The sequence below is a fragment of the Poecilia reticulata genome, linkage group LG23 (genome assembly GCF_000633615.1).
Source record: "Poecilia reticulata strain Guanapo linkage group LG23, Guppy_female_1.0+MT, whole genome shotgun sequence".
NCBI lineage: Eukaryota > Metazoa > Chordata > Actinopteri > Cyprinodontiformes > Poeciliidae > Poecilia > Poecilia reticulata.
Genome location: NC_024353.1, coordinates 15,375,704 through 15,397,111, shown reverse-complemented (window position 1 = coordinate 15,397,111; position 21,408 = coordinate 15,375,704). Strand labels below are relative to the sequence as shown.

Genomic DNA, 21,408 nt, shown 5'->3' with positions numbered 1-21,408 from the left:
AATTCACCATCTATATTTGCAATACTGCACTTAAGTATGTCTTCATTTCATTTCAAACATTGATACATTACTTAATTATTTCACATATAAAATGTTTTTGACAGTCTGTTGGATTATAATAATTTTACCTCTCAATAGTCTCAATCTAAGATTGTATCCAGGCAAGGTAGGCTGTAAAAGTAATTTTTTTTCATCTGTTTGTGTGCTTTAGCAAATCCAGAAACACAGTTACACAGGAGGTTGTTTTTTTTGTTGGCTCTAGTGGCCTTTATTTGAAGGTAGTTCAACAGGAAGGAGGGTAATGAGAGAGGGGGAAGACATGCAGCATGTCACCAGGCTGGGAATCAAACCTGCGACCACCACCACGAGGACCAAGGCCTCAATACATGGTGCCCCTGTGCCACCACATGACCCCACAGTTACACAAGAGTTAAATGTGTTAAAAAGTTTTAATATGGAGGTTTTAGGTCTTTAAATGGGGAAGTACGCAAAACAATGTGCACGGCAGCAAATAACAAAGATTAAATAGCAGAGCTTGGTCTGATTTAAACCCTGCTGTGGTCTGGAGACAATCAAACACAACCTTTGAGCCACAAGGAACATTTGGAAGGTTCTCTAGGGGTTGCATTGAATATGAGTACTTTGTAAATTGATTTATTTAGTGTTTTATAGTAAGCCTGATAAACTTAAGGGCTTTTTGCTGGAGCATTTAGATGATTTCTTTTGAACAAATTCTAAAACAAATGGAAAACTGATTTTATATAGCAAATTCTAAAACATGAAGGGTAATTGAGGGGGAGGCGGGAAAACAGAAGTAGACTATTGTGTGGTTTAGGAAAAACATTTACTTTGAGGAGTTTTGTAGGACAAAGGATCAGATATATATGAGAAGTGATAGGTCATTACTAGTATCGACGATCTTCGGCGCTCACCTACATAGTGTTATTCGAGACCTTTGCACGAGACTTTACGTAAGAAAGAAGGCTGCACGTGCCAGCGAGAAACGTGCTGACCTATATATTATATAACCCGAGGGTCACGTGGCGGCGGGAAGCTCATTAACCCATTTATAAAGAGTCTGTGGAGAAAGTAATGGAGAAAGATTCCACACACGCACTTCAGCTGCCCATCAGAACATCAGCGTGGTCAGGTGATACCGAAACAGAGATATTGCAAACAAATTCTGATGTTTCAGAGTAGAAATGTCAGGAGTAAATACCAGTATTTCTTATAGGTTGACATATGTATTAAATATTTAACTTATAACTAACATCAATCCATGTATCTACGCATTGAAATCATCAACATTAACACAATGATTTATGATTAAGGAGTGAAATGTTCTTTAACTTTCCTCATGACAGAGGAATGTTGCCCAGCAAATATTTCAGTGTGGTAATTTAATAGCTGATGAAGTAAATGTGAAGAAATTTGACAGTCAGTGTTTAAATATTAGGGGAAACAGCAGCCAACAACTGGAAGACAAAGATAACTTACAAGCTCTACAATGTTCTTCACATTGAACATTGGCCAGGAACAGTCAGCTGCTGTTTTTGAAAAGTTCCTTACACGAAGAACCTAAGTGGAAGTTTCTCTGTGATTTACTGTGTTTGAAACCCTTTTGAACACAGGGGAGGTTCACTGAAGGTTACATTCAGCAACTACCGTGTGACCTTTGAAGAATCTTTCAGGAATCCTCTCTCTAAGTAACTTGAACGTAAGTTAAGCAACATTCATGATGTTTCCCTTCACAAACCTCCAGGGAATGTTCAAAGGTTTCAAAAATAACCTTCAAGGAAAATTCCTAAATCAGAAAGTATGTTAATTGCAATATTCATTGTTTGATTTCATTGCAGTCTTAGGTAAAGTTCTTTGACAATTAGCATTAATATTTACAGGGACATTTAGAGGACATTTCCTAGATGCCCTAAGAAGATTAGCTTCAACACTTTATGACTTTCTGGGCACCTTCAGGGAACATTCCTAAAGGTTTCCAGAAGGCAGCTGCAACACTGATGGAATGATGCTCCCTAAAGGTTCCCTGACACCGTCAACTTTCACAGTGCAAAATCCAAGATGTGATATTTCAGAAACTTTTGAGATACATTCCATGAAACTTTACTGAAGGTTAGTTTCAACATTTACAGTTGGACCCTTTCTAAACCTTCACAGAATGTTCCCCAAAAGTTCCTGCAGCCTGGGGACCTTTAGGGAACACTCTCCAAAGGTACCTGGAGGGGGAAATGTGAACTTTCACACCACACATAATCTCCACAGAGGATACCCAAGACTCTTTAAAGATTAAGTTCCTCATTTGGGTACATTACCTAGAGTTTCACAAAAGATTAGCTTTAAAATTCAGAGTGTAACCTTTTTACTGACTTCAAGGAATTTTAATTGGAGGCTATAGGTGATATTCACAATATGACACTTTGAGAACCTTCGCAAAATGCTCCCTTACTACCTCTTGAGGTTCCGTGAGAGCCGACGTCAAATGTTGTACTTTTTATTTTATGACCTTCAAAGAACATTTACTAAAGGTTCCCTGAAGATTAACTACTCCATGATGTGACTCTTTGGGAAGCGTTGAGGAAAGTTCCTCAAAGCTTTCCTTGAACATTAAAAGAATGTTGTCTGAAGGTTCCTTGAAGTCCTGCTTTAAACATTCAGTGTTACTCTTAAGGAATTTTGGGGGGATATTTGCCTGAAGGTTCCAGAAGGCAACAATCATAGTATTAAAACCTGGAAACCTTCAGGGGAAACTCTGTAAAGGTTCTATGAAGTCTGTTGTCAACTTTCATAATTTTCACTGGGTGGCATTTAAAGAACCCTCAAGGAACTTTCTTTGAATGCTTCCTGAAGATTACCTCCAATGTCCACAGTGTGACCCTTGGGAACCTCAAGGGATTGTTCTCTAAAGGTTCTGTGAGTCAACTTTTACTTCCACAAAATGACCTTCAGAAGACCTTTTATCAGTGTTCCTTAAAGGTTACTTCCATCTTCATGCGTTTAATTTTCTCCACAGCTAAACTGAAAATTGGATACTGGAGAATAAGTCCATGACAACAGGGTCGTGACAACAGGGTTGTGGCATGACGGCCCCATCACTTCTTCCTTGAGGTGAGTTTTTGAGTGCGCAAATAACCCGGTTGCTGTTGGCTTCCTGTTGTAACCTGATTTCGTGGTCCAAACCAGAAAGCCAGTTTCCTTAATGGGGGTAAGGGATTAAGAGAAACCTGGTTAACTAGATTTGCAGGGTGGGATGGGACAGCGTGAATTCTTGGCCAATTCTTGACATAACATATTGATGGCTCGCATGGAGGTTTGCTGCGTTTTCTCATAGCTGCCGGTTTACTACATACAGTAACCTGGGACACTGTGTCTTTTAAAGAACAAGAAATCTGTCTGGGAAAATATTTTTTAATACTACTGACTTCAAAATACCACTATTTATAAGATAAGTTACATTGATTAATGATTATTAATGCTTGATTCTACTTTGATTTTGTAATTGAATCTCTACCATGCCTGGATTAAGTTGTCCTTTTCCATTCATTCTTTCAGGTCTTCACAAACAGAAAATGAAATAAAAGCTCGCCAAGAGCTCCCCCTAGTGGCTCAACAAGGAGAAAGTAAAGAGTTTTGATTCCACATTGCGAAAACTTCATCTGCTACATATTAGTCTCATTTCATTCTTATTGTCATTGCTTAGAAGGTAGAAAAAGTTCAAATTAAGTCTCAGGTAATTCATTTAGGATTTAAGTGTAAGAGAGATACTTAAAAGTTAGGACAGATGACTCGGTTAAACCACATCACATTGTTGATCCCTGTTGAGTTTGTTTTAACAGTTGAGATGAAGAAGAAAAAGACTAACAGCAGTATCAATTTGGACAGTGGTGTTTGTTACATGGCCTGTGCCAAACAAGAACAAAGGAATTTCCCAGAAAAGTAAAGACATCGAAAACTTCCAAGTGTTTAATTATTTTTTATTTTATTATTTCTGAACAGTGTATCAACATAAAAAATAAAAAATAAAACTCGGCAACATGAATGAATATATTAATGAGCACCCCCTTCTCTCCTCTACAGACAGTAGCCTTCCAAGTGTCTACTGCAGTATGTACACATCATAACTCAGTTCTGAGCCGTGGAACCGAGGGATCTTCCTTCAACAGGGAGGGGAATACTGATCATTCACCTTTTATGTTGATTTTGCCATACGATATAGTTGCGTTCATTGTCTCTTGGCGAAACGAAACATGCAGCATTACCCTTTAATAATCTGCCGAAGACTGTTTGTTACTCGGCAGTAAACTGGTTTGGTCCATCGCAAATGAATTGTCTTGCTTGATAAAAAAGAAACATTTTCCTGAACCTCTTACTACCTCGTTGAAGAATCCTTTTATTGAAAGTGACACCGTAGTGGATTTCAAGTCAAGTGTGGCTGTATAAAGTGAAATATAGCACGTATCGCAACTATTCACCCTCCGTTTTTCTTCATGATAAATAAAACAAACACCGTCAATCCTAGCACAAAACAGACATTTGACACTAAACAGTGAGACACATCACCTCACAACACAAAAGGAGATCGTCCACTTCATGAACAATTGTCCCTTTCCTAGTCAGTCTTCAAGTCGCGTCACTATTTTTCCGGAGTTTTCTGGAAGCAGTTTTTGTTTCTGATTTAGACAGATTAGTGGGAAACTTTACCAGATACTGACCAAGAGGTTCGAATTTTCTAATTTGAGATTGTTTGACTGTGTGATATTGCTGGGAACTTGCACCTGATTCGAAGCAAACACCCAATGCAACCTCCAATGTCATCAATTGCCTACACAAAGCACTCATTGTGTCTGGTGACCTTCCACCTCTGTTCCAGATTGTTGGGTGCTCCATCAACTGCCTGGTAAAACTCGCTCTCCCTCCTCCTGAATCCACCGCTCCTTACCAATCACATCATCTACACACCAATTTACGGCATTTTTTTGTGGCTGACTTTAAAAAAAAAGGGCTCGCAAATCTTATTATCCATAAGAGATATCCGCGGACGTCCATAGGATTCTGAACTTTCTGTTTGTTGTTTACATCAGTGGGTGCGATTTCACATAAAACGCAGCCAATTTAAATACAGTGAATGTCTGCAAAAAAGAAAAAGCCAATTTATACATTAAAAAAAAAAAAACACGAGCAGCATAAATAACACAAAAATATACAGATATCTGTTTTTAAAACCCTCATCAGTCCAACATTTTGTAGCATTTTCGAGTGTAGTCGGCCAAGGCATTTGTAGCTCGACAAATAAATTACTTACATAGAAAATGTAAGAAAAGAATTAACACGGGGGTATTACAGAGAAATGATCAGAATGCTGAAGAACTACTTTTCTAGCAGAGGCCTTCAGAAACAGCTAGCATAGGGATTCCTGGGAATCCTCTGTACACTTCCTGATTATACATTTACTCTTAGAACTCTTAGCGGACTTCTAAGAAATATCCCTGCCCGCACACACATTTTGCTTTAGAAGTTTAGATTTAGTAAATGGAAATGGCTTCCTTTTCAAAGGTAGTTTCCCGTTAAGTGCAGAATAAGCGACGGCTACATTCGAACCACGGCACGTGATGATTAGAGTTCTTTGGTAACTCCATAGTCTCCCCTTCTGAGACTCCATGGTTAAAGACTGGCTTTACAGGGGAGTGTTTTGTTCGTTTGCGTGCTTGTGAGAGGGATTTAAAAAAAAAAAAAGTCAAAACGCATCCTACGATGGACATAAAATGAAAAATTAAAAACTCCAAACCTAGAGAGATCACCCTCATGCTGTTTATGACCTACTTTAGTTCCATTTTTACTGCTTAAAGAGTCTCCGGTTTTATTGTCTCGTCCATAAAAACCTCTCTTTGTATCACAACCCTCATAAATCACCTAAAAGACACCAGCTTATATATTTGCTTTTTGTTATACATATAATTCAAGCTGCCCCTTTACTTTTCTCTCAAAATCAATCAGCTTAATGCTAATCTAATCTTAATGAATCCTCTTAATTAATATTTCCTAAACTACAGTGATACATCTAGCTACTTAAAAGGCACTTTTGCATGTTTTGTTGACTTAAGAAGCAAGAGGCTGGGCCTGCGACTCATTAAGTTGACCGTTTTATATCTTAAAAGGACACACAGCTATTTGGCAATGCTTCACACCGACAGATGCTAAGCAGAAGAATTAAAAGTTCCGTCTTGTTGCTTTGCAGGGAGTTACACCATCTAACCTACAGTACGCCAGTGTACCACCTTTAAATAGGAGGATTCCAGCAGGATTTGGGTATAATATTCCTAAAATATTATACCCCCAATGTGATGCTCTTAGTTTTTTGATATCCATCCTCAGATGTTACATAACTTAAACAGAGGACGCTCAATTAAACCCCAAATAAAAGATAAAAAGGTGAAACTCACAAGACATAGACAACTCCAGATGTCTTCAGTCTAGACCGATTGTGAGATTCTGATTAAAAACACTTTAACACCAACGCTGCAACAGCAGGCGACGGCAAACCGAACATCAATATCAAAATCGAAAAACGGAACTTGCTTCAGGTCGGAACTATAAAACTCACTGGAAATCGTGCTGGAATTCTCCGTGCAGCACAGCAGCGTGTGTGCTTCAGTAGTTCTGATTCTCTTCGGTCAACCAGATTTGGATTACAGTGTTGAGAGCTTTTAAGCGGACTTCAGTTTGCAGCTGTGTTAATGTAACCGCCAGTGTATCAACTATCAACGTGAGGATGCAGCAAGCAGGGATTTGTATTCAAGCCCCATCATTCCTGCCGTCAACTTTTAAGCTGGGCATGCAGATATGCTTAATTAGTGTCCTAGTTAAAGAGCTGGCCCGAGAGCTATGGCTAGAGACAGCACATGTGAAATATAAACAACCGAGGTAATGCGGCGACGCTCCGTCGTTTCCCAGCTCCTTCCGGCGGGGCGTTTTCTTGGCGGCAGAGCGGACCTAAATAACTTGTGATGATGGTTACGTTTAGGCTGAGCGACGCGGCACCGGCGTGGCCCGTCAGAACCGGCGGGGGCTCGGCGGCCCGACCCTGTGTCCGTTAAACGTCTCTGTGTTTGCTTCCCTTGAGCCTGTCAGGCCTTTCCTGCCTTCATGTACGTGGGGATGGTGCCTCGCTGAGTCAGGCCCTCGAACCGTTTGTACGTGTAGTTCAGGAACACCCAGTCCTTTGATTTGAAGTCAGGCTCTGTTGCATTGGCTGTTCAAAACACACAGAAAATTGATTCAATCGACTTAGGTGGGCTAGTGATGAAGATCCAATGTTGGAAAGTAGGAGTGATGTCAGTGTTGTATTCTGTAACTTCAACCCCAGATGTCACCAGATTCTTCACACTGTGCCTTTAAGTTCACTTTGTTTTCAGTTAAATAATAGTAATATTTACAACAGAGGTGACCTCGTGCATGTGTGAAGAGAGCAGCTGTAAAACTGAGTTTTACTACTGCATAAACAAAAATAGGCTCTCATAACTGGTCAACATGAGACATTTGATATGACAAACCTGGCTGAAGGATGTCTGATTCAGGGAAGTCGTCAAAGTTTGAAGTGTCATCAATACTTTTGATTTCAATAGAAATGGCTGCCGGTCGCTCCCTGTGGACGGAGACAAGAGGTGGTCCATCTTCTGATAAAAGTTTCATGTAAAGTGAGTCCGTGTTTAGAAAAGCACGTCTGTTTGTACCTGATGTGTTCCCAGTCCACTGACTCAAAGAATGGATGACTCTTGATCTCCTCCACACTCACAGCTCCGATTCTGTTCTCCGCGTCAGTGCAATACCTTCAGTAACACCCAACAGAAAATGAAAAGTGAAAAGCGAAAACAGAACTGAAAACTTATTAAAAAAAAGACAGCACATCCAGTTTCGGGGTCTGATCTTCCAGTGAGACTGGAAGGTAGAAAAGTCAATGTTTGAACCTTAAAATCAAGTCTTTGGCCTTCTCTGAGATGGGGACTTCAGGTGGGAAGACGAGCGTTTCCTTCCAGTTCATGACCTTCCTGTAGGTCTCCTGCGGCGTCTCCGAGCAGAAAGGCGGATAACCTGCCCGAACACGCAACAGACAGAAGAAACGATGGTGACGCCTCAGCACCATCTACAGAGGTTTGAACTCCTACTTAAAGTCGTAGAGCGAGCTCAAACGTAAAGCGTATCAATCCTACAACACCAAGAAGAAGTCTGTTCTTACCGATGAGCATTTCATACATGATGACACCCAGAGACCACCAATCACAGAGCTTGTTGTATCCTGTCTGCATGAAGACTTCAGGAGCGATATAGTCCGGCGTTCCCACGGTGGAATAAGCCTGTAAGTGAGCCGCAACATTCAAAACTTAGCTTTCTAAATGAAAGACATGAAAATCACGTCTAAAGCAGGGAACAGACCGGCCCGACTCACTCCCTTTAAGTTCATCGTATTTATTGAACAGATCAAACTTTTCTTGTTTAACTTAAGTCAGAATTACAAAGATTATTTTTATATGCTAAATGCCTGAAACCTCAGTGAGAACAGATTTTAGAAATGTTTTTGTAACTTTCCTTGAATTAAAAAGTTTTTATTATCTGTGTCATTGGTATTATCGGTCACTTAAAAATGTATGACGTTACAAAGAGAAATTCTAAGAAACAGTTCTGGCCATATTTTCAGGGATTTAGCAAATAGAAAAAAAACCTGGTAATTCTAACTAAACTAAAACAAGAAAAGTTTGATCCAACTTCAGACAGTGAGAAAAACATGTTTGTGTCTTTTTATTCAGTGCATGTAAATATCTGGTTTGAAATGTATAGACAACATGTGAAAGTGGGGTCCATGCTAGGAAGACAGCAATTTTAAATCAACTCTATCTGGAAAAGAACTGATCAAATTTGTCATTTGCACATGATGAGTGCATGAAAACACCAAAACTACACATCAGCTTCAGTCTAAAAAGGATCCGTACCAGCTGTCTCCTGTTCTTCTTCCAGGTTTCTGCTTTCCTCTTTGAGTTCATGTTCTGGAAAGCTGGGGGAAAAACAAGGAACAAAGAAGAGAAGCATTGCACAAAACAAAATAGAACAATCTCAAATATATGTTGCTGCTTTTATTGATATTTGGTTCAGTCTACTTATGACAGATATGCGGCTCACAGAAATCACTGGGTGGGTTGTGCGTCAGGTTCCTGTAAAACTCCGTGCGATGAGCCTTCTTCAGTCCGGTGCACAGCCCAAAGTCAGACAACTTCACGTGACCCTGGAAGCAAACGGACATTCAGTGACACCACGAGCCTCAAACTGTACGACTCTGGAGTCGTTTGAGGGTCATGCGTTTGGTTCTGACCCTGGAGTCCAGTAGCAGGTTGTCAGGTTTGATGTCTCTGTGGATGAAGCCCAGCTGGTGGATGGAGTCGATGGCAAGGACCGTCTCTGCGATGTAGAATTGCGTGGCCTCTTCCGACAGGGTGTCCTTCTTCATGAGCAGCGTCATCATGTCGCCTGGCAACAGAAGGGCAGGAGATGTTTCTCGCTTATCGAACATCATAGGATGCTGTGTAGGAGAGGGTAAGCACCTCCAGGCAGGAACTCCATAATGAGGTAGAGGTTCCTCTTGTCCTGGAAGCTGTAGAACATCTTGACCACCCAGGCGCTGTCCGCCTCCACCAGAATGTCCCTCTCTGCGCGGATATGAGCCACCTGCAGGGGGAGCCGACCATGAACTTGAGAACACAGCAGGATGTAATCTTGCATTTAGAATGGCAGAACAAGGAGTCACCTGCTCTTTCTCCAGCATGTCTGCTTTCCTCAGGATCTTCATGGCATAAATGTGTCCTGTGTCCTTCTTCTGCACCAAACGGACCTAGACGAAGAGAAAGGTCTCGTTTTATTTAAACGTATCAATCAGTTATCCAAGTTTATTGAGGAAAAAAACCAAACACATCATGTATTCAATAGCTGTGAAAACCAATAGCAGACATTGTTTTTGATGATGTCAAGTCACTTGATCACTTGACATCCTCAAGTGCCATCTTGTTTCTCAATTGTTGACTGTATGATGTTTTCATGACTTTATTTTTGTGTTTTTATGATGTTAAAAAGCGATTTGAACTGCCTTGTTGCTGAAATGTGCTATACAAATAAACTTGATTATTTCATTGATAGATATTGAATAAGAGGTGTCCTAGGATTGAGCCTTGGGGTACACCATATGTGACTTCTGTCCGCTTTGATGAAAAGTTATCTACTGAAACAAGGAAATCCCTGTTCTTTATGCAAGATTCGCACCAATTGAACGAACTGGACTTTTAGTTTCACTGAACCATTTCTGGACTAAAAATACATGGCCTACCTCTCCGAAAGCTCCCCTTCCGATAACCTTTAGAGACTCGAAGTCGTCCAAGCCGAGCCGCGTCCTCTTCAGACGCAGGAACTCCGTCTCCTTTCGGGCGTGCTGCGAGCGCCGCATCACTTTCTGCAATGGTACAGAGACGCCGAGTTGCCTGAGTGGCTTCAAAAATTTACATTTTGGGTTTCTGAGGTGATTTTGTGTTTGTACAGTGCCTAATTAAAGTATTCCAGCTCCTAGGACATCTTTACTATCTATTCAGTTCATCTACAGCTGAATTTATGTAAAATGTAGGAAAGCAGTTTAGAAGGCTGAATGTATTAAGTTTGTATTTGTGGAAAAAATACAAATCCTGAGCTATTATAAGTTGGAATATCACATAAAATCCCAATAAATCTATTGAAATTTGTGGATCTAATATAAAAGAACATGAAAAAGTTGGATTTGTACCTCCTCATCAGGCAAACCCTCCTCTTCCATGGCCTTCTCTAGCTTCTTCTGCCTAAAATGAGGAAGACGCCACAAAAAACAGGTCATTCAGAGCATAAAACTCACAGTAAACATACATTATAAAACATCTCCAGTTTCTAGTTTCCTCCAAATAAGCCTGTGGATGTAATTGTTGGAGTGGAAGCTACCAGAGAGCGATTTATACAACAAAGGAGGTGTAGGGTGTTGGTGTAAACAGAGACTCGGGTGTCTCCTACAGGAGTTCCCTGAGCAACAGGTCAACCCTCAGGTAACAGGAGAGTGACTGGCGTTTGTTTTGTTCACACCGTCTCGGGGACGGTTGCGAGCCCGAGCGGTGAAACTCAACGCTGTAAACAACAGCTCCGTTTAGCCTCGGCGACTCTCCCGTCAGCCGCTTGGAAGCCTCGTCCGGGGGTTTACCTCATCTCCCGCTCCTCGTGCTGCGTGAGGAGGGTGCTGTAGAAGTTCTCCAATGTCAGCTTGGCCACGGTCACCCTCTCCCGGGTGTGGTTGCTCATGGGAAGGGCAGCTGCCGTCCCTCCCGTCATGGCCATGCTATCCTGGTGGACAACAAAAACACAAACAGATGAGTTGAGGAGGAAGCAGGTTTTGAGTTCTGGCAGGTTACCACGAGAACGGGTCAGGGCACTTGCGTGTGAGATTTGGAGCACGGGATTACAGCGTAGATCTGATTTGTTTTGCTGAAATGCTTTTTTTTTTTTGCATGACTGTTCATACTGCTAGTTAAATACGCAGAAGAAGAACATTGATGTCACACGACATTGCATTGTTTACGGAAGTGATAGTAAATGGAACAGTTCATGGATTGATTTAAAATTTTATTCAGCAGTGGGAGCCAACAGTATTGTCCCACGATCAAAACAAGATGAAGCAAGCTGATAAAAAGAAAGTAAAACTAATATCAATGGCCGTTTGTGGAGAACTTACAGCAATTTCTGTATTCAGAGCCAAGAGTGGTGGGATTGTGATGAGATGCGCTTCACTGGCACAGACTTCTGTCAGAATTTCATAACCATAACTTTCTGAATTATGACGCACGACATAAAAGCCAGATAAAATGCGACATGACCGTTTTTCAGATTCTATCTCGTATCTTGCTAAGATATTCCAGTGAGCCATGAAATAGAAAGTCACATGCTGGATGACTCACGGCCCATGAGGTTTTATTTCAGGAGCGCACATTTAGAGGTTTGAATAGAGTGGACTCTTTCAACTTTAATGGTTTTTGTTTAAACCAGGCAGGTCCAAAAGGAAAAAGGAAAACCCGGCAACACATTTGACAACCAAATGATTCCCATTCCCCTTCAAATACAGGGAGAAAGTGTTTGCTTCTCACAGGCGGTATCAGTTTTAAATGATAAAATCACCTGAGTATTGAGGAAAGAATGGTGGACAAACCATGAACAGACATGCTAATCAAAAAGATCTTGATGACACTATTGGGAAAACATCCTGTTGACTAGAGTATAAAGAGGATGGTGGAATCATAATGTGGCCAGCTGATAAATCAGTCAGATTTTCCATGAGAAACTGATCTTATTCACAGATCTTATCTGGCTAACATCAGCATCAGCAGGTCAGATTTTTTTGAAATATCAATGAAAAGGAAAATTGCAACCGGTACAGCCCTGCTCTGAGATAGTTACCAGTCACCATGATAAATTGTTGCAGAAATTATTGCGATAATAATATTGTTAGCTTGAGACCATTTTCAAATATTGTGTTGATAATGGCATAATAGTGCAAGTTTGCCCTCTCAAAGACAAATGCAGAACAGGACGACATCTGAAACATTAAAAAAATAAAATATAGCCAAAAGCAATAGAAAAAACTAAACTAGCCTTAAAAAAGAATCATAAGAATCATCAGAATTTAAATTGAGCTCATTTTTTTTGCTGCAGTAAAAAAAAAAAAAAAAATCATCATTAATAATCGGTATTTTGCATTATTTTTGCAGCAGCATAAATAATTGTTGCTTTTCTATTTTACATAAATTAAAACCCAACTCCAAGACTACAAGACTGCTTAAAAGACAAACTAAGGAAATAAGTTGAATTTTCCTCCTCTTTAAGGAGCTGAATATTGATGAGGGCAGATTATGCAAACGTTACGTAAGAGAGGGAAAAAGGGACGAGGGTGGAAGTGCATATCACTAAAACATTTGGCGGCGCGCCATCAGAAAGGCATGAATGGGTTAGATTAGCTCACAAAGACATTAAACAAGCCCTGCAGGACGGAGATAGGAGCCGTGTTTCGTCTATTCCCCCGGCCCTTTTCCCGTTTCGGCCCCGACGGTCCCACGACAACAGGACACTTCCTGACTTCTGAGGGAAAAATCTCTGAATAACTGCTGCAAAGTCCCTGATTTGGAAGGGAAAAATGGGCCGAGGGTTCATTGAGGTTTGTCAACCTGGGTTACTGTAAGAAAGAAGCACAGCCCAACACTTCTTCTTCCTTGGTTTGGGTTGTCAGTATACAAGAAGAACTAAAATCCTGCCGGTTTGATTGGATGCTGGTGACTGAGGGAGGTGAGTGGAAGAGTAGAGGCCTCTGAGGGGAGTGGAGCGATGAGGCCCGCATCTAATGCACAGCAGAGGGGACAGAGCTGGCAGGAAAGGTGCTAAATGCAACCATTTAGGGTCCGACAAGGAAGCTGTGGCCGTAACAGCCGGTTCTAGGCTTTTCTCTGCTGTCTGGCTAAGTCATGAAAAAAAATATTTATTACATCCTTTTTTGAAAGAGTAAGCCCATTATCCAATTATGACACCCTTTCTTTTCCTTTCAAGATAAATGTGTTTACATTTTCTAAATATAACAAAAATATTACAAATTGCTTACTTTGTAACAAATGCTGTTGTATTTGGAGCTGAATAATTTTCAGTTTGGCCAATCAGTTTGGTAAGAAACTGAATAATCTGATATTTTACCAGTCATGACACCGGCTTTGATGAGAGACGATGCCTGTTTCCATCTGTTGATTGGGAATGAAGAATGTGTCATCAACACATCAACGGGGGGCGATACGCAATACCCAAACAGAGAGTAGAAGCAAGATGGCGGATGTCCTCCTTGCCTCTGCAGCCCCTGTTCGCAATCATGCTCATTGTTTTTTTTCCAGAAAATGTACTTTCTTTTCCATTTTCTTCCGCTTCATCCGGGGTCGGGTCACGGGGGCAGCAGCTTCAGAAGGGAGGCCCAGACTTCCCTCTCCCCAACCACTTGTTCCAGCTCCTCTGGGGGAACCCCAAGGCGTTCCCAGGCCAGCCGAGAGACATAGTCCCTCCAGCATGTCCTGGGTCTTCCCTGGTTCCTCCTCCCGGTGGGACGTGCTCTTTTGAACAGATAATATTAAATATAAGCTTACTGTTTCTTTATCTTCAGTTTGGTGAAGATTTTTCAGGTGATAACGCACAACACAGCTTCAAAGCCACGGGTTCCGAAGTGGTGGAAAAGTGACAATTTTGTGGGGGGTAAGGTGAAGGACAGAGATGGAAGGAGCTATTTGTAAACAAACTATTTTTTCTAGGACATGTGGTCAAGTGAGAGCAAGACTTTAAGCAAATAACAGGAAGGCTCAATGGCGTACTCTTATCAGTTTGGGAGCTTTACCCAAATCTAAGTTATAGTTAGGATCTTTTTTTCTTTGTGAAAACAGAAAAAAGGCCTGTACATAGTTGGACTTTTGACAAACTGGGGTTACAAAATGTATTTACTGCCAAGTCAGTAGGAACCTGAGTCATTTATATTTTTATTAAATATCAGATATTATTTTTAACATTACACGTTATAACTACGAGTATCAATATGAATAACTACTCTTAGACGAATCAGCTTTCTTTCTGGAAACAACCCAGAACCGCAGGTTGAGACTTAAAAGCCTTCAGACCAGTTAAATATTATTTTACTACACTGCTAATATTATACTTAGAAATCAATGTACTGAATATGATACTTAAAATCATCCTTGCATGACTACAGATGTAAAGGTGGAATTAGTACTGTGTATCAACTTTTGCCAAAGTTATATAATCCCTTATAGTGGAACTAATACTGAAAGAAACTGGGTCCACCACATAAATAAATAAGTAAATAGTGTCAAGATAAAAAAATATTTAATAAAATTAAAAACACAGGCTATTAGAGACTGCATTTTAGCTGGATTTCTGGGGGTATTTTTCCCAAACAAATCAGACAGCTAGAGTTTAAATATTGCAAATTGTGAACTCCTCTGCATCAGAAGCCATGACAGTGGGAACATTTCACCCCAGACCCGTTTTTCCACGAGTCCGCCGCCGACACAGTTTACGGTTTTTCCTCATTAAGTGGATCCTGGCTGCGCGCGCCAAATAAACGCAGCTAGTGCGAGCGCATGCAGTGACGTTTGGGAAAACCTTATGGCTTCTTTCCACTGAGGAGAAGCGGACCGAGTACGTACCTTCTTCTCATTCAGGTTAGCGGAGCGGCTTGCGTTTCAGACTGACATCATGAGGAAAGTGTAACCGACTGGCTGTGGCATGACAGATTTTCCAGGCCGGGTTATGGGTTTATTTGGAAGTAATGCACTGCGTAATGTATGCTAACTTCCTATGCAGACAGTGTGTCTCTAGAAGGAGGGCTACCGGTTTTTGCAGCCCTATGAATTCTGGTAACTCGTTGCAGGAGGAAAATTCATTAATGGGATCAATATCATTCTGCTTATTAAAGAAATATGATACTCTTTGCTGCAGCTTGTTTAATTTCCACTGTTTACTCTTGGTCTGAGCGTTGTTTGTTTGGTGAAAACGGCCGTGGCTCTTACCTGCCACGTGTAAGTACGGGTAAAACTTGATTATTGCATGTACTGTATGAGTGGAATTACATTTAAACTGAATGACTTGAGCAAAATACAATGGTTATTATGGAATTTGGACCAATTCCTCCTGAAAGAACTGGTGTAAAGTAGTCAAGTCCACTAGCTCAAACACATTGCTTTCAGGCCAATGGGGTTATAGCAGTTTTGGATTTTTTTAAAAATAGTTTAGTTTTATTTCATTGTGACTTTTTGTTTGTCTTATTCAGTAAGTTTTAATTAGTCTTTACAGTCGGTTTGATAGTTTTTGTTAGTTGTTAGTAAAATATTCTTTAGTTTTCATTATTTATACTTGGAGTTTAAGTTTTTTTATACTTCGGTTCATTTTTAGGTGCAGAATTCAAAAGGTCAAAGCATTGTGTTGTGATCGTGTTTACGTCGATCCGCTTTTAGGACAAAATGTGTCCAAGTCTTCAGCCGTTGTCTCGATTTTTCCAGAAAATGCTCTTTCCTCATGATACAACCTAATTGGTGAAGTGCACCAGTTCCTCCCGCAGCAAACCAAACCAAACCAAACCAAACCAAACCAAACCACGTGTTCTCAGGCTTGCACTCTTGCCCTGTTTTCCTTCAGTCGGTGAGGTCCGATATTTCTGGTTTAGTTTTCACTGTGCAACTTCTACATTCAGGTATCTAGAGGGATCTATTTATCCACCAAAACCTTCACAATACATTCAATACATGATGTTAGAAATTTTAATTTTAATACATTTACTTTCACATACAAGACCATGACGTGTGTTTATGGTAACAAAAACCTTTGTTTCTCTCCTTTACAGAAGTCCTCCATTTTTGATGTTTTCATTTCAACTGATAACAATAATGTAACAAAAACAACACGGGCAGGTCCAGGTCAGATTGGGTTTTAGTTATGATTCAACTGTAAACAGCGGCTGCACACATTTTCTTGGGTGTTCTGTTTAGCTCCGCTGACGTGCCATGATGATGTTTAAATGATTCGCTCATCTAAACTTCGTTCCTGAGAAAGTTGCTCACGAACTTTCTCAGCTTTTTTGAATGCATCGCAAATATATTTTCGAGACGCATACGAAGAAGCAAGACACACAGGTGGCAATATGGACGACCTGGGTCCAGCAGAATGTAGAAAATGAACCAACTGTAAGCTAGTTGCACTCCAGCTGAGCTGCACGGACTGAATTTGGCTTGAAGTTAACCAGATCCACCCTGTAGCTAAACAAACAAGGCTGCACCACTCAGGCAATAACAAGGAAGGCATTATGAATGCAAGCAGACTGTTTAGAAGCTCAAGCATGCAAGCTTGAAGCAGCCCATTAAAAGTAAAAACAACAAGAGCGTCCAGCGGAGCAGGGAGGGTACAGCATTACTGCTCTGACGGAACAGTTCCATTTATTCAAGATGGCAACAAGACGGTTGTTCTGGTTACTCTGCAGAACCCCAGCAGTCCCACAGATTCAAAAGTATTCCCCCTGTAACAAGTGCTGACACTCGGGGAATTATTTAGTGCAACAGCGTTTTGACAGGATTTTAAAAAGCTTCTTCAAAACGCTGAGATCCACCAGCTTACAGGTAACCAGCTGAATCTAATTCACAGCAGTTTCTCCCCTTCCCCAAAAAATCCTACAACAAAACAAACAAAAAGGCCTTTATCCTTGTAAAACCCGGATTTCTCAGAATGTGTAAAATTCTCTAGTCAGACGCGCTCCACCCTTACAGCACTGTTTTCCGTCTTGAATGAGGCGACTCATTTGTGACGCCACTGAAAACTCACACGAGCAAAAACTCCCAAAACACCCAAACAAGAAAATGATCATCAGTCAGACTTGCTTCATGCAACCCAACCTACTGCTGTCTGAAAAAGGAGTCCTTAATCATTTAATAAAACAATAATTATTAGGCTTATGCTCAGGAATGACAACTTTGTAATTCATCCAAAACAAAAGCAACAGGAAATATTTCAGATTCTAAGCAAGTTGAACAACAAACATATCTGGTACATTTTGAATGTGTTGCACAGTTGCTTTAATTCAAATGATGCGTGTTTTAAGTTTGCGTTTGTAGATTTTGAGCTGCAGAGAGAATTGCATTAATGCACCTGACCAGGTTTTGGTTTAGCAGATGGTTCTGCAACTCCTCAGAACAACGCCACCCTGACAACGCTCTGCTGCTGTCTGTGTTCTTTATACATTAGACACAAAAATGTGTTTGTGTTACGTTTTTTTATTAATCTTGATCTTTAACTATAAAATATTTGCATGTGGAGTTCCTCAAGGTTTTGTTATCGGGTTACTTTTATTTAGGGATGAGCCGGCTGCCAAAATCAACATGTGCACAAGTTAACCAAAAAAAAAAAAGAAAACAAACAAACAAACAAAAAAAACTGTTGTAAATCAACAACATTTTCTAATTGTTCCTGTCAGCCACAGTTGTTTCCCTTAAAAACAACGATTGTTATCTTAAATAACTGTAATAATCAATATGCTGTATTATTTTAGCTGGAGTAGAACTGATTTGCTTTTGTTTTAAATAAAATATATCTTTTAGCTTTTACTTTTTTGTACTTAACGTTGTATTGCAAAGTCGTGGTATTTTAACTGAGAAAATGACTCAGGCCCTTGTGTACAACATTTTGCAGCACCTTATCAAAATCATCCTGTCTTGAGATACAACTGCATTTGCGTGCATCTAGTTATTTACATCCATAAATACACATGTAGATCAAAGGTCCTCAAGGCTCCGCTCTCGGGTCACTTTTTATGTAATATCCACACAAACTCAGACTGCATAAGATTACAACATCTCATGCTATATGCTGATGATACAAGTTCCTATTCGAGTACCCTCATGACCACAGTGTTTTACAGTGTCTGACTTAATGTATCTATAATATAAATGAGTGCATCAGGCGTAATGTTATAAAGCAGTCATTGTTATTGCTTAACTAATCTACCAGCTTCTTAAAACTAGAATTAAAGCTATTCTTTTTGGATTCTGTTAAATTTTTTTTCTTGTATTTTCAATTTTATTTTGTTTTCAGAGGCATTCGAAATTTCTTTGACGTCAAAATAAACTTGCCCTTACCCTATATAGGTTCTATTACAAATAAGCACTGATAAGACAGTATTAACATGCTGTATTTTACATTTCCCATGCATTTTATTGTATTTTACCTACCTCCGTGTCCTGCTCCAGAGTCAATTATTGGCGTGCCGCCAGCACACAGCAATATAAGGGAAAAAATATGTAAAATAATCCGGTCTGTGCCTAATAAATAGGCAGTTTCAGGCTGGAGGAACCAGTTAATATTGGCTATCCGTCAGATACCTATGAGGATGAACAGTAAACATCACCGGTATCAACGCCAAAATCATAACAAAGCTCTTCTGTCGCTGGCAGCAACCTAACCTAAAATTATTAGAAAATATTTAACCGTCTTTAGCTGTCCACCCGGCCCCCCAAAAATATCACCAGTCTTCCCGTTTCAGTCGCTACAGAACATAAAATAAAGACCGCTGCTTCCTGAGCTCGTCGGGCTCATCAGACGCTCTGGGCTGACAACGCAAACACGTCGACATGAAAAACGTGAGTGTCGGCCAATCAGCGGCGTCCGAAACGCGACTTCTTTTCCTCTAGCCAATCACGACGCGGATACAACGTAGAGGAGCAGGTGCTTCAACCAATGAGAGGGCCTCTGCCGTCACACAACGGACGCAGGTCTATTCGGCTAGCAGGCTCTCCTCTCGGCAGCTATGAAGAATATACTGTACTACCTCCAGTTGTGAGCGTTGTTACATCATTTTGGGGGCTGTGGTTTGTGCGGACCTCGGCTAAAAATAGCTAATGTGGCGTCACTGTGTTAAAGTTAAATACATAATTAAAAAAGGGCTCGTTTTTCCATCTTACAGTGCTGAAAAGAAAGTATTTTCCACCTAATATATAATTTCACTGTTTGCTTTGAGGATATCTCACATCCTCTAGCTATTTGAAAAACTATCAGATAAAATAATTCAAGTAAATATATATTTTTTAAAGTTTTGAAATTATTATTTTCACCTATGAAGCAAAATAACCCAATCTGATCCTATGTGAAAAAGTAACTCTCCTTTGTTAAGTCAGGTATGACATTTGATTGACCTACATATGTTTTTCATTTACATTTTGTTAGCTGTATCCCGGCCTTATTAATGCTGGATCTGTAGAATGAAGAAATCATTTAAATAGAATATGTCTGACAACATATGGAATAGGCTAAAAAGGCAACACATTGTTCCTGAAGCTAAAGATCTAGACGTCTGGAAAGAGTTTCAAAGACATTTTTTCTAAGTTTTGGAACTCGAGTCAACAACAATGAGAGTCATCAACCACAAATGGAGAAAATGTGGAACGGTTGTGAACCTTCCCACCGCAGACCAGCCTACCTAAATTAAAGCAAGATTGCATCAACTACTCACCCAGTTAGTCAAAAAAAAAAAAAAAAAACACACACGCACACACACACACACACACACACACACACACAAAAACAACTAAATGCCAAGAAAATGCCTGATGATTTCTTGGCAAATCCAAAGACTTTCGGGAAAATATTCCGTGGATTTAGCTTGGGGCTTAATTGAAAAACAAATGACAGTTTGAGTAGCTCTTTTTTCACAAAATCAATTAAATTGTAGTTGGAAAGCTTGCTTTCCGTTTTTAGAATCTGTCTGATGTATGAATAAAATATGAGTGACAAAGCATTTTTTTCATGGCACTGCAAATGACACGGCAAATTAAGATTAGGGATTGATTATACATGTGTGACTGTTACCGTTTACTGATGCAAAAAGTAAGGCAGTTATAGCAGATGGAGGTTTTGTGTACATTAACCTGAGCAATAAAACCATAAACCACGATAAGACTCCACGACTTTCATTATGAGAAAACCTTCGGAGAACTTTCACACTTCCATCTACAAATGTGTTCATTGTTTTAAACGAGGTAATAAAAATTAGGCCTTCAGTTTAAGTCAAAGTGCAAAGCAGAAAGCCAGTTGGAAACCAGCCTACTTCCTCTAAAGGTCCAACGGGAGCGCAGCCACTGTATCAAGGTTGTTTCGATGTTTCCTTGTAAAAAAAAAAAAATCACTTTAGGGCAGATGTGCACGGAGCAAAAAAAGATGGACCTGATTAGTCCTGGGAATCACAGATAAACACAGACGTATCACTAACTACCCAGTTCTGTTGACCCAAACAAAGCACACAGCAAGTTAAGAGTGGACGTTAACATTTTCCTGTCATAAATATCCTTATTTGGACGGTTTGTTGGCCTTTTACCGTTAGGGCTGTGACGTCGCCGGGCAGAGGAAAGGTGGGTGTTCCCTGCCAGCATGTCTGGGTGTGGTGAGCGACAGACAAGGCTGTTTTTATGTTTTTCGTATCAATGGGGCCCACTGAGCTGTGACACAGCACCTATATTTAGATTTGACCGGTGCATTTTCTGGCCTGCAGCCCATGCTGTGTGCAGTTCAGGTTTAAACGGATTCAAGACACTGAATTGGCCCACAATAATCAGTGGGTCATGTAAAAAGGTTGTCATTAAATTTATTAGTTTTAATAATAAAGTAATTACCAATTCCCTTTGCATTTATTGATCATCTTTTTTTTATTACACATTTATTTTACCTGGAATGTCCTGCTGAGATCCACAATACCAAAGATTTGGAGGGAAATTTAGT

General features: G+C 40.2%; 1 protein-coding gene and 1 long non-coding RNA gene across 2 annotated transcripts; one reads left to right on the top strand and one right to left on the bottom strand.

Annotated features, from left to right (window-relative positions):
* Positions 1–1,638: 1,638 nt before the first annotated feature.
* On the top strand, positions 1,639–5,194 carry LOC103459654 (uncharacterized). The gene is made up of 3 exons (XR_532786.1): positions 1,639–1,717; positions 3,026–3,120; positions 3,565–5,194. It is a non-coding gene; the product is annotated as an uncharacterized LOC103459654 (long non-coding RNA).
* On the bottom strand, positions 3,975–19,260 carry LOC103459655 (serine/threonine-protein kinase 38-like). The gene is made up of 14 exons (XM_008401412.2): positions 18,870–19,260; positions 11,267–11,406; positions 10,826–10,877; positions 10,379–10,501; positions 9,806–9,889; positions 9,603–9,726; positions 9,374–9,528; positions 9,184–9,286; positions 8,997–9,058; positions 8,246–8,363; positions 7,977–8,100; positions 7,743–7,838; positions 7,563–7,654; positions 3,975–7,261 (listed from the first exon to the last, which is right to left on the bottom strand). Exons 2-14 carry the CDS (start codon positions 11,398–11,400, stop codon positions 7,137–7,139), a joined length of 1,392 nt encoding a protein of 463 aa, XP_008399634.1. The 5' UTR covers positions 11,401–11,406; positions 18,870–19,260; the 3' UTR covers positions 3,975–7,136.
* Between the last annotated feature and the right edge of the window lie 2,148 nt (positions 19,261–21,408).